The sequence below is a fragment of the Cavia porcellus genome, unplaced genomic scaffold (genome assembly GCF_034190915.1).
Source record: "Cavia porcellus strain 051 isolate PalLab524CR breed Dunkin Hartley unplaced genomic scaffold, mCavPor4.1 scaffold_5, whole genome shotgun sequence".
Taxonomy (NCBI): Eukaryota; Metazoa; Chordata; class Mammalia; order Rodentia; family Caviidae; genus Cavia; species Cavia porcellus.
The window spans coordinates 83,866,834-83,881,092 of NW_026947488.1; the positions used below are offsets into that span (position 1 = coordinate 83,866,834).

The window sequence follows — 14,259 nt, forward strand, 5'->3', positions numbered from 1 at the left end:
TGTATAGCTAAATTTAAATCCAATTTCCTTTCCATAAATAAGGGTTCTTATAAGCATAATAAAAACAATATATATAGCTATGGAATTTTCACTGGATATGGCTGCTTGCTTCAGGCCTTGTGCCTGAATCCTGCTGTCAGGGTAAGGAGGGAGGTGTAGATTTATCAGCCTCAAAGTGAGTTGGGATCTTTGAATGACACATGGAAAGAGAGGGCAATTCCTCATTTATCTTTTGATCCCAGGTCCACATGTTGCTTAAGTGTTTCCCACTTTGTAAAACACTGCTTGTGGTTTTTATACTCGCCAAAGGCAAATACGTTTGTTGAAATCTAATAGGCTTCATCCCATTTCCTTAAAAAACTAAATACACTTTGTAAATTGCACAAAAATGTTTTTCACTTTTTAAAAATTATTTGACCAGCTACTAGTGAAGTTGCAGACATAGACATCCCTGTGGGTTAGAGAATATGGTCAATGAGCCTTTGGTTGTCATCTAGTCCAAATGACTTCCGCCATTTTCCCAAAGAGACTTGAGAATCAAGGACAAGGGAGATTTGTCCAACGTAATAGCGTGGTTTAGTGTTTTGGTTCTGCAGCTCAGAGAGCAAACTATCCCGTCCCTCAGGAGGTTTAGTGAAAGGTTGCGCGGCAGGACTGAGACCAAACTTAAGGCTTGCTGTTGTTGACCACGGTTGCCAGGACAGCGGCGCACTGTTCCCGCCTCAATTGATGACGTCAAGGGACCAGCACCCAATAAGAAGGCTGCTAGGTCTCACGCACCGCCTCTCCCGGCGGGCATCGCCTTGGCCGGCGGGTGGCGAGCGGCGTCGAAGGTGAGGAGAGGCAGACTCCGACACCGCCGCGGCGAGTTACATCGTTTTCCAATCTGTCCGCTTCCGCCGCTGCTGGACACCAAGCCAAAATGTTCAGGATGCTAAGCAGCAGCTTTGAGGATGATCCTTTTTTCTCGTGAGTGTTGTGGGTCGGAGTCCGCAGTCTCGAAGACTGGAAAGGACGTGAGGAGACCTGTTGAAGGGGAGAAGGGGGTCTGAGGGCCTCGCGGGAGGATTAGGCGCGCGGGGTGCATAGGAGAGGCGTTGGGGTCACGGGGGGTGGCAGGGAGGAGGTGGCAGAGGTCCTCACGACCACACGCGCTCACTCGCGGGCCGGTTGTTCTTCGCTTCCCGCGTCTTGGTGCCCGCGGCTGCCAGTATTGAGATTCCGCCTTCGCAGCTCCGGGGACTTTGCAGGTGACCGCAGCTGCCAATTCCAGGGAACTTGTGGTGAGAATTAGGCTCTTAGAACACTGTCTTCAAATGGAAAACGTTTTTAATATCAACATTTTTCTTGTGCGTGAGGGAGGTGGCTGTGAGAACGCAGCTGAGCTGGGAAAAGTTGCCAGGTGCACTGTTAGTGTTCTCAGCCCGCTTTGCTAACAAAGCTGCCCTTCTTTGCAAAGAGAGTTCTGTCACAGCGCAAATGGGGCAGGGAAGCGGAGGCCGGGTCATTTAACACCTCGGGTCAACAAGGAAACCTGGTAAAACTGTCCGAAGTGAAATAATCCCAGGCTTTGAAAAAAGCATGCAAAAGTTAGTTTTCACTGTGACCTAATTTTGTTGGTCTTTAAAATGCTTCTTTTGACCATTATATACGTAATAACAATCTATTTGGATATCTGTGAGCAGAAGCTGTGGATGCTTTTTTGCAGAAGTGCTTTGCCAGTTTGAATTGTAACTTAGTGTCCTGACTTTTTTGATTCCTTAAATTTTCTGTGCTGCTTGGTAACCATTTTTTTTAAAAGATTAAAACGGTTATAATTTGCTGCGCATATTTTTAAAGAAAAATGTTACCCTGACTTAAATGGGTTTCTTATGACTAATTTAAAGCCAAGAACTTGAAAGTGGTAATTGGAAAGATAATGGGGAGTAGAAATAGAAAAAATAAAGCGGTTAACATTTTTCCTAAAGATTACTTACTGTAATTAAGGTGTATATTTTAAATAATTTATTATCATACCACTTTAGTTTACTTGTTCAGAAACTGTTGGAATATGTATGGTGTGTGTTGTTTTAACAAATTTGAGAGCGTCTATTATATCTTACATTAAAAGTTTTCTCAAAAGCCTCTGACAGTAGAGGCTAAATATATACACAGATTAGCTGAGCTGCTGAAGTGGTTCTTATGGAAATGTGACTTCAGTAAATGGGTATCAGTTAACATTATGATATAATTTTTTGAGTTCTTATTCCTAATCGTACCAAAAGGAGCAACAAACTTAAAATGGGGCCATAGATATGCATCGTCTTTAAAACTTCGAGCAAAAGTGTAATCTACTGAGCAACTCTGAGCAAAGGTAATGAACCTAAGAGTTGGGTTTATAAATAGCAACAAACCAGACAGGCATACATCAAAGAACACTTCTACTCTGTGCTTAGGGTGGAAAAGAACATCGCTACCCTTCAGTAACTGTCTTTCGGTCATTTTCTATAGCTTTCTTCAATGCACATCATAAGAATATAAAAGTTTATGAGTAACTTTATAAAACTGATTTATGCTTACAATTTTTCTCTACAATTATATATAGAATACACTAAGTGTACGAAAGAGAATGTTTTTAGATTTATTCCACATAAATTATATAAGTTAAACATAAGGAATTCATAATAGTGACATTTATTAAAACATTCACCAACCACAGGAACATAAAACAGAAGTAAAACACATAGACCAAGCCTCCCATTTTTATATAAATGTTTCTGTTGCTAGCATTGTCCCTGAGTATTGAGTAGTCATTGGATACTTTAATGTAAAAAAGTATTAAGTAAATATTATTTAATGGTGATTTCTTGTTCTTCACACTGTGTCTTGTAGTTAATTTTCAGTAGTTAATTTCTGAAAGCAATTACTATTTGCATTCAACAAATACCATTTTTGATATTGGCATTTTCAAGTTAGAATACAGTCCATTAGTTCACAGTGAAGAATAGTCAATATAAGCATGTTCTACTGATTTACCAATTATTCAAGAATAGACAGATAAAACTAAACTTCTTGCAGAAAAACTAGAAACATCAGTTTGTATTGATAAGAGACTTAGTCAAATTGTCAAATGCTTAAAATATTTGATAAAAATTAAATTCCTTATGTTTGAATTCAAACTATTCAGTTCCAGTGTTTACTGCTCAACAATGTGCTTTAAATGTTTCAGAGAATTAAAGGAAAACTTTAAAAGTAATATTTTAAAGTTTGATGTCTTATTGTATATTTCAGAGTTTTTCAATGTTTTATCTTGCTGTGTTTCAGTTGAATTTCAATGCAAATTTGTCTTCCAGTATATTCAGATATCCTTTCTTAAATAATAGCATTACTTGGTTAAAAGTACAAAAGTGAAAAGCTGGCACTTACTGACATGCAATTTTCTCTGAAGAATACCATTTTTCCTCAAATTTGTATTCATATATATTATATATATATATATATATATACACACATACATATATGTAGGTATGCTTTTGTGTATATGTTTAAGTAGACACATTTGGGCAGGAAGTTAATTTGAGGTTAAAATGATTTTGACATGCACCTCTACTTTAAAGAATCTTGATTAGATATATAAGGTGTGGTCCAGAATTTTCCACCTGGGGAAGAAATGTGAACTTTGCATCTTCTGAGCTATTAGAAGTGAAATTCTAATCAGGCAAGTGTACAAAGAATAACTTACAGATTAAAGGCTTAAAAGCAGGCTGCAAATACTATCAGCTTTTTTTTTTTTTTTTTTTGTATGACAGGGTCTAGGTAATCCAGACTGGGCTTAAACTCCATGTAACCAGGGTGTCCTCAACCTTACAATCCACCTGTCTCAGTCCCTCAAGTGTTGTGATTATAGGTGCGCACCACCACACCTGGAGATCAGCCTAGTTTTTAATTACTGTTTTCCTCAAGCCACATGCTTTCTATGAGCATTATATGTGGAATGATTAAGTTTTAATCAAAGTACCTCTGGAAATATTCACAGGATATTACTTCTTTGTCTTCTTGTTCTCTATAGGATCTAAAACTTACCTATCATTTATTTTTAATTTTTTTGCAAATTATCATTCATGAATAGTTGTGTTTATTAATGAATACGCTCTTACTTATCAATTGTCAACTGACAGATAGTATGATGGTTAACGTATTTCATGTAAAAGCTGTATATTGACTATTTCTTGATTTAGTCCATACCTATGTCAGGAACTAAAAACCATCTATTCGGTAAGCTTTCATAAGCAATTGTCAGAGTTGCTTATATATTTATTTCAGAAATATATTCTGATGTAGAACTTCACTAATATGTTGTAGTCTGGTTCTGATTAGTATTCTGTCACACACATGACACATTCTCATTACTTAATAAAGATAAGTTGAGAATACTAAGCTAGAATCTGAAGTTTTGATTTTCAGGATCTAACTTTATGTTGACACCTACAATGGCTACTGTGATTTTTTTAGCACTTACTCTAATTTTTTTTTTTTTTTTGTCTTTTTCCTTTTTATCGGTACCGGGGATTGAACTCACGACTGCCTGCTTGCAAGGCAGGCGCTTATGCCACTGAGCTAAATCCCCAGCCCCTTTACTCTAATTTTCTGAGAACTATTTTAATATAGAAATTTCTTGTAAGTGAATTTTGCAGATTTCAAATATTGGATAGAATTAAAAGAATTTCTACAAATTAAAAGAATTTCTAAGGTAGCCTGTTCATTTGGGACACCATTTGGTTCACTGTGTAAAAACAGTTGAGGTAGGAGCAAGGGTATAATATGCCTAGTTGCTTGGTTGAGGAATGCCATTTGTAGAGTCTGCCCATGTAATAATACCTGCTTCAGTCATTGAACATTGTAAATACCTCTGTAAAGAGGTGAAATATACTGTACTTACTGTTTGTAGGGAGACACAGTCATTCCTATAAATCTCCTAATACTATGGTCTTTGACCATACCAACATTTTAAATTATGCTTCTAGATAGTGAAACATCAGAATTACCTTTTGGGAATTTAGTTGATTCAAACATTTCTTAGCTTTTAGCTGCATATAGTCCCATCACGTAGATTCTATTGTAAATTCATAAAAGTCATGACTCTTATTCTTGAGATCCTTTTTAAATGCTATATGTGTTAAAATGGTATATGTATTAAAATTTCTAAAATCAAAACGTGGATTACATGATGTACAAAATGACTGGTTTTTAAGGTGTGAACTGTTTAAAACCTCATTGAAACTAGGGAACTTTTATATAATCAAGAGAGCAATAATAATCTTCTGGCTAACCTTTTACCACTATGAGTATAGTGGCAAGGAGGAATTTTCCTTAATGAATGGTGGCATTATCTTAGTGTAATAAAGAATAAAATTCTTCATTTGTATAATAAAGAATAAAATAATACTTTTTATTATAAGTACAAATGCATATTTTTATACAGATCAAAGAATGTTATAACTTGGGCAAAATGTGTATTTTTATATTTTTCTTGAGTGAGTCTTAAAAATAGAACCTAATCCCAAGTAGCAAAAGAAGAAAAAAAAAAGAGAAAAAAAAACCATATTCTATAGGAAATATTGCCAACTTTTTTTAATGCCAGGGTCTAGCTGTCTCGTTCATCTAACTTTGAACTCACTGTGTAGCCCAACCTGGCCTCCAATGCAGCGATCCTCCTCAGTCTCCTGAGTGCTGGGATTACAGGCATGCACCGTGCCTGGTTTACTAACTCTTAAAAAACAACACCAACAGCATTTTTTGTATTGAAATCATTATCAAAACTCTCAGCATCAGTTTAAAGGTTGAGACATAAACATTTTCATGCATGAAGGCAAAAGGCAACAATTTTTTCCCCTTATAATAGACTTTGGATATAAATAACATGTCAGAGATGTACATTTGATACCAAATTTCATTCAGTTTTGTAGTAGTTTTTGTTCACAATCCTGAAAGAGACAAAATGCCTATGATAAGAATAAACTAAGTTTTTCCTGAATTAAGCAAAAATGAATCCTTATGATACATCTGAAAACTGTAGCATTTCATAAAAGAAAGAATGCAAATTGTTTTGATGTATTTTGTTAACATTTTTCCATATATGAAATATTTTCCCCAAAATTGGGACCAGACTTTCTGATTACATACTCTTGTTTTGCCCAATATATAACATGAGCACTTCCCTAGTCTTTATATAGTCTTGAAAAATGTTGTAGCGGCACCAAATATGTTTAACATAAATCTGCCTAGCCAGGTGTGGTGGTGCATGCTTGTAATCCTAGTGTTGTGGGAGATTGGGTCAGGAGAACTGTAATTTCAAGTCTCACCTAGGCAACTTAGTAAAATTTAAAGAGTGCTGAGAATGTAACTCAGTATGAAGGCTCTGGTTACAATCCACAGTACCATCATGCACAGACATAATCTTTGCATTTCAAATTTTTATATTAGGCTATTTTATGTGTACAAAATGACTGGTTTTTAAAGTATGAACTTTTTAAAACCTCATGATATTCCAATTTGTTCACCTAGAATAGTGAAATATTTATTTGCAAAAGTAAATGGATAAAAATATAAGATACTATTATTTGTGAAAACAAATTCTATATTAATTTTTTAAAAATATTAAAACAATGCCTTGCTACTATGAGTTTTTTTCCACTTTGGTAAAGTGAATTTAAGATTCACTAGAGAAATAGTAAAATCTCATCTGTAAGCAGCTGTTATTCTGGCTAAATGCAAATTGAAATCACTATAGGGACCATCCAGATTCTTTCTGATTGGGTAAGACAGGTGCAAAAGTCAGACTTTAGGCCCATTTTTGACTTAATGTTTTTTTCAACAAGCTGTCTTTTGTTCATGTCACTCAAAAAATAAATATAAAATTTTTAACATGTTCTGTTTGTGTGATTGCATATGTTCCTATTTAAAGAAAATGTGGGTAACATTTCAGATTAGTCACATTTAGTTGAATTCGTAGCTCAATTATAAGGCAATAAGAACAAAACATCCAACTAAATTTTGTTTCTGTAGGGAAGTAATAGCTATTTTATTCTCATTTATTTACAGAACAAATACCAGTATTCCCTGAAGTATTTCTTCATTGGAATTAAATATCATCCACATATCTAAATGAAGAGTTGAGCGGTTCTCTTAAGTAACTGCATATTAATAAGAACTGACATTTTAACCTTCATACTTATTACCATATCTAAGCTCAAAATGTCTAGTGAGTGTGGGGCTCTGAACCAAATGACCTTATTCTGAATTGCTCATTTTCAAGATTCAGTTGTTAAGACAAAGGCTTTGAGGGGCTGGGGATGGCATAAGCACCTGCCTTGCAAGCAGGCAGTCGTGAGTTCAATCCCTGGTACTGATAAAAAGACCAAAAAAAAAAAAAAAAAGACAAAGGCTTTGTTATGCAAAGATACAACAAATGCTTCGGAATAATCTTATTTTTAAGGTGAGGATTAGACAGAGAATTGTTCTTTGGACAATTCATTTATGAATTTCAGAACTATTTAAAACTCGGTGCTTTTAAATGAAAAGAACAGATACTGTCCTTTGACAAATAACTTCAATCAGATCTTAATTTGGAAAGCATTAAAATAACTGCATTTTTGCCCTCCATATGCTAAAACACGACCTGCTCATTGCATCCTGTCAATTCATTAATTTTGTAAATTGCACAACCTTCTCGTGCTGGTTGCCTATAGTTATAATTCTGTTAGAATAGTGATTTTTAAACTTCTAATAGGTAGACAATCTGGGAGTGGCAGTCTGTTAAACTTTCTGTGCCTCTTATTTCTATTAGTAATAAAACAAATTAAAAATACTATGAGAGGGCCAACATTTAAGGACCTTAGTAGTGGCCACCCATCCATCCTAACAAGTTAAACTTGAACACACTGATAAAACAACCCTTCTTAAGTCTAACAAATGAGATCACAGGGCAAACTACTGCCTCAACAATTATAAGTACACAGATGCAGCAAATCAGAGAAAGGCACACCCCTTAACTTAGCAGAAATCTACAACCACAACTTCTGCAGGAAGCAGTACCAACATAAGAAACAACCTGACTAATTGACAAATTGCCAGGAGCTCGAGGTGAACAAGTGTGAGAGAAACTGCAGAGGAACTGGGTATGGTGGCACATGCCTGTAATCTCAGCACTTGGAAGGCTGAGGCAAGAAGACCACAGCAAGGTCGAGGCCAGCCTGGGTTACAAAAATGAGTTCCAAGCCAGCCTGAACTGTGTAGTGAAATCCTATCTCAAAAAGACAAAAAACCAAACCAATACAAAAAACATTGCAGAGGACCCTAATCATGGAGTGGGCAGACCTTCGTGAGATTACTTACAGAAGCTATGCTACCTTGTGAATATTGAGGAAAAAAATCTAGTCATTTTGAAATCTGTCAGAGTGTTCTTTTTGTTAGTTTGTTTTTGATTATTTCTGGTGGTGAGGATCTAATTTAGGGCTCGTGCATGGAAGGCAAATGATCTATCACTGAGCTACAGCCTAGCATTTCTTTCTTTTTTTTTAAAATTTTATTTAAAAGGAAAAAGAAAAAACAAAGCAGTGTAAGGGTACAATTGATACAGAACTACAAAAAAAAGTAAGAAATCACCAGTTAATAGATTACAATTATCATCCTAGAGACAGTTGCTCAAGTCACAGTATCAAAGCATACAAAGTGGACATTCAAACAGTGAGACTGCAAACAGTTGTGTTCAATGATCCAACCAAAAACATTAATATGGGCATCTATTTAACACCCCTAAACACACTTGCAGTTGTATACTTTAGAGCACTTTTTTTCCTCTCTTTTTTACAACTAAATTTACACATTTTGGGTTTTATTACTCCTTAGTTCTTATTACTTTTTTTTTTTTTTGGAAGAGAATAAAGTCAAATATGGCAAAACAAAGCTGTCAGTCAAAACCAAGGATAGACATAGCACATGATGTAAAAACAGAGTACAAGGTTATCGACAATGGTTACCATAATGCCTCTTGCTTCCTTAAAAAGAATTGTCTATCTCATTAGGTATTATGAAATTGAACAAAACAATAGAGAACAAGACCAATAAAACCTAAACCTTGTAAACACTACAGGACTTCCAAAGAAGATAATAGTCAAACCAGAATGGGCATCCTAGTGAATCTTATTAGCATTTCATTCTTAATAAGGCTTGTGCTCAGGAGAAACTTTTTTTTTTTTTAACCAAAGTCTTACCTACCTGAAGGCAAGAAATAACTGACTTCAGCTCTTGCAGCTGCTCTGTTCCACTAGGGGGCAATAGGAAGTACCAGTGAGCTTCACAGTTCTGGAGTACAGACTCATTAAGAGACTGTGCCCCAATCTTTTGACCATATTAATCGCTGATTAATATGCTAATATCTTTAGTGGAAAAAGCAACCAGTAAAAAAAAGATTCAAGCAGAGAGATGGAAATTTTAAGAAAAAAGTCTTAGATATTAAAAACACGGTAACAGAAATGAAGAATGCCTTCGATAGACTTACTATCAGAATAGACAGTTTAGGAAAGACTAAAAATACAAATACAATACAAATACAAATGTTAGCTGGGTGTGGTGGCGTGCTCCAGTAATGCCAGCACTTGGGAGGCTGAGGCAGGAGGATCCTTGCCAGTTCGGTACTAGCCTGGGTCACAAAGTGAGTCCAAGGCCAGACTAAACTTCATAGTGATACCCTCAAAGAAACAAAAGAGACAAAAGAAACTTCCTAAAGAGCAAAGGAAAAAAACAAAAACCAAGCTATTCCAAGCTCAGTGGTTTAGTGGCAAGCATCTTGGTTCCCAGTACACAAAGAGGAAGAAAAGGAGAGAAAGGAGGGGAGACAGGGACAGAAACAAAGAAGAGAAAGCTAAGGGCCTTTTGCCAGCAGGTAAGTCCTGGAAGAGATGTTTTTTAAAAAGTTTTTCAGAAAGAAGGAAAATGACATAAATCAGAAAAACAAATGATGCATATCAAAGAATAAATGAAGGGAAGATGAAAATTTTTATTCATCTAATGTAACAGTTTGCTCAAGTTAATGACAGTGTATTTGACGTTTTCTTGTACATACAGAAAAGGAATAAGCAATAATACAAAGGATATAAGGCAGGAATTAGGAATATTTTAAGATATTTGTACTACCTGCAAAGAAGTATATTATTTGAATCTGGGTTTAGGTTACTTATAAATGTATATTGTAAACTCCAGAGAAACTGCCATAAAAAGTAAAATCTCACAAAAAGTAATGGTAAAACAACCTTTATAATTCTGTTGATTGTCTATATCGTGTTTGTTAGTGTGTTAGACTATTTTTAGTGGGAAAGGTTGGAATATATAATTAGACTGTTTTTAGTGGGAAAGGTGGAGATATATATACTCTGGGGTCTTCATTGAATTATATTTTATAAGTGAAATTAGTACAACTATGGTGATTCTTTTGTTAATATTCAACATTGAAAACTAAAGAGACTTCATTCTGAAAATTATGGTTGAAAGTTTGTTCTGTTGCACTAAGAGCATCTTTACACTGCACACACTAAAGAGTGCTCTTTTATGACTTTCTCTGTGTAATATTTGTTCATGAACAGGAGGGAGGGGAGAATAAGTGGCATCCCCAAGTAGACTGATACATAGACAATGAAATTTATGACAGGTGAGCAAATGGAGAGGTAAGAGTACTGACTAATGTTATAATTTTTTAGAATGTAGATTATTAGTCAAGCATTGATTTGTAATGTGGTAGATTTGTTACTTTCCTATGTCTGGGTCAAAATACTTGGCATGCACAATTTAAGGAGGAGAGGTTCATTTTAGCTCAAGATTTTAGGTAGAGCAGTCCATGATAAGTTGACTCCAAGGTAGAAACAGCATAACCTTCTACACAGGGTAGAAGAAAGCTGCTCTCAACCCGTGGCAGCAGCTAGGAAGGGAGAAGCAGGGATGAATGTTAAAATTTTACAAGATAACATATTTTACTGACATACATATGTCATTTTATATCAACATACCTTATTTTACAATATTTAAGTGTAAATTTCCAAGAGATAAGTTTTATTATTATTTTTGAAAAAATAGATTTATACAGCCAGTACTAAATCTCCATCTAATATAGATTGCAGAACTTTTCCTATTTCAACTTTTCATATTTATGTGCGTTCACTATAAGACTTTATAACATGAAAAGTTTTTTTTTAAAAATTGATAATATGCAACATGTGGCAGCTAATTTATAAATATCAAAGAGCTTTGCATTTTAAAAGTATGTTTCTGTAATGTGTAATACAGTATATAGTTAGGGTTAAAAACCTTTCAAAAGTCTAGGACATTCTTTAAAAACTTCTCTACAATATGAATTTTGTTAACACTACTACTGAACTATATGCTGATAGATGTTAAGATGGAAATGAAGAAAAAAAGACCTCCATATCTGACCTTCAACAGTTCTAGTTTCTATTTCAGAATATAACCACAGTGGCCAGCATGAACCAATGGGAAATATAGATGATAGGTGGATGGATGGGTGAGTGGGTAGATGGATGGATAATTTACTATGAGGAGTATGCCTCTACATCCTGGAAACACAGGAAAGCTTGTAATATGATTCAATCCAATCCACAGGCCTAGGGAGGGAGCCAATGGTGTAAATCTTAGTTTGAAAGCAGGCGACTAATTTCTAAGCTCTGCAGACAGGCAAAAAGGGTAAATTCCCCCTACTTCCACTTTTTGTTCTAGTGAGGATCTTAATAGAGTGGATGATTCCCATCCACACTGAAAAAAGCAAATTTCTTTACTGAGTGCATAAATTCCGATGGTAATTTCATCTGGAAGCACCCTTACACATGTACCCAGAAATATTGCTTAGGTCAAGGTCTGGGAATCCTGTGCCTACTCAAGATGACGCATAAAATTAACTATCACAGCCTCCCAGGGGAATACTTAGGGGCATATATTCCACACGTACATACGTGAATGTTTTATACAAGTATACTGTATACTATATATCTTACTGATCCCTTCATATCAGTATGTAAATACCTAGCTTACTTTTCAAAAGAGGCATAATATTCCATTTAAATTCTTTTGGTGGCCAGGGATTTAGCTCAGTGGCATAAGCACCTGCCTAGCAAGCACAAACTTACCTGAGTTTGATCCCCAGTTCCCCACCAAAAAACGTTCTTTTGAAGTGCTATTTTTTCCTATACTTGTATCAATCAAAATAAACATCTTGTAGGTTTATTAATTTTGATCAGTGTCAGCAAGAGGGATGTGTCCCTTCTCTTCAATTTAGCAAAAAAGGTGAACAATATTTTCTGTAGGTTATTTCCAATAGTTGTTTGCTTTATGAAGCAGGGCTAACACAAGTGACAAACTTTTTAGTTTTCACTTGACTTGAAAAAATGTTCCCATTTGGGTAACATTTACCTTCCCTGAAAACTTTCGAGAGAAGGTAAAAACAGGTGGAAATAGATGAGTATTTGGAGGAAAAAAAAAAGATTTGGAATAGTTGATATGTCCAAAATTGCTAGACAAGGATCAAAACTGGAAAAATAACAAGAATGTACCTTACAGACATTGGTTTAGTTGCAGGAAACAGAATTTACTATTTCATGTTTAAGTAAGACAGACTTATTACATATCATTAAGTGGTTCAAAGAATCATTTTGATGACTGAACATATATACTCTTAAGTTGAACTTTCAGAAATGACTCCCAAAGCCACATCACAGGTAAGATCACAAAGCAAAGAGCTGCTTTTTCTAGGATAAGGAATTGGTGAATGGAAAAGTTATTGTTACTTCTGGATCCAAGCTATGGTGTATCTTCTGGCACCCTCATCAGCAAAATGGATTTCTCATGCCTGCCACGCAATACTTACAGAGGCCTAGTGACTGGAATTCACTTATGCTGGCACTGCATCACATCCATGTTCTTGGTGATTTCTCTTGTTTATGAACAAGAGAAATAAAGTATGGACTCTGTCTCAAACAGTTGCATGTACTGGGCAGAATGTAAATTTGGAAACTTAGCAGCACTGGAGTCCAGTAAATTTTGTAGTTTCCTAACCTCTGCAATACCGAAACTCTCAATGGAGTTGAGCACCATTCTACTTTTTTTTTTTTTGTCTTTTTCGGTACCAGGGATCGAACTCATGGCTGCCTGCTTGCAAAGCAGGCGCTTATGCCACTGAGCTAAATCCCAAGCCCCCCATTCTACTTTTTACTGTCTCTTCTCCTTCTTTAATCTATATCTTTAAATCATTTCAAATAGGCAATTGTGTTTTCATTTTAAATTAGGTAACTGGAAATAACTGTATATAACAGGAAAAAATTAATTTTTTAATCATTCTACCCGTCCACTTCCTTTTAAAGATGCTAACTCATTCCTAAGTGCATCTTGCTGTACTGAATTTCAAAAATAGAGGAAAACACAAAACAGACTACATGAGGACTCAGTGAGGAAGGGGATAAGCAGAGTCTCAAGTAAACCAGTCCTGCTGACCCCGTAAGTTCACATTTTCAACCTCCAGAACTGCAACAATAAATGTCCTTTAAATCAGAAAAGAAAGGAAAAAAGGGGAAAAAATTGGAAGAAGCTAAAGTCTAGAAAACTTTTGGAAATATATAAAAACAGGAAAGAGACTTTAAAAAGGAAAGGATAGGGGCTGGGGGTTTAGCTCAGCAGCGTAAGCGCCTGCCTTGAAAGCAGGCAGTCGTGAGTTCGATCCCTGGTACCGATAAAAAGGAAAAAGACAAAAAAAAAAAAAAAAAAAAAAAAAGGAAAGGATAGTTTTAAGGTCTGAGAGACAGAGATGGGAAATGGAAATCTCAGGTATTAAATAAAATTACAAGTCTAAGCACACACACTAGCATCTTTACCCTAATTGGAGCTCTAAAAGTGCTTAAAATGTTCTAGTCTTTTCTTGAAGTTAATTATCTTGTTTTTGTAAAAGATAGATATAGATACATAGTTATAGATAATATCTCCAAATAGGAAAGACAGACACTACACTAACCAAACAGAAGATCCAATACTTGAAAGAACCAAAGATAATGAAATAAGAAAGAGTAATTATATTTTCAGATGACTTTTGTTCCTACTGTCACCAGAAAGCATGGATCAGTGCCCTTGCATATAATAATCTAAACCCAAGAAAAATATAAAAAACAACTTCCTGGAGAAGTAAAGACAGACATACTGAATAGGATTGGACAATTGGCAAAAGGAAAA

General features: G+C 35.4%; 1 protein-coding gene across 3 annotated transcripts in view; it reads left to right on the forward strand.

The window, feature by feature from the left end:
* Positions 1-761: 761 nt before the first annotated feature.
* Mlf1 (myeloid leukemia factor 1) overlaps positions 762-14,259 on the forward strand; it is a 43,898-nt gene continuing 30,400 nt past the window's right edge. For 2 of the 3 annotated variants that reach the window (XM_003476581.5, XM_023560168.2), the window contains exon 1: positions 763-969. In XM_003476581.5, coding sequence (XP_003476629.3) covers positions 923-969 — 47 coding nt within the window. In that variant the 5' untranslated portion in view covers positions 763-922. Of the gene's footprint in view, positions 970-14,259 lie in introns of all 3 variants that reach the window. The other variant, XM_063249252.1, reaches the window with a different exon arrangement.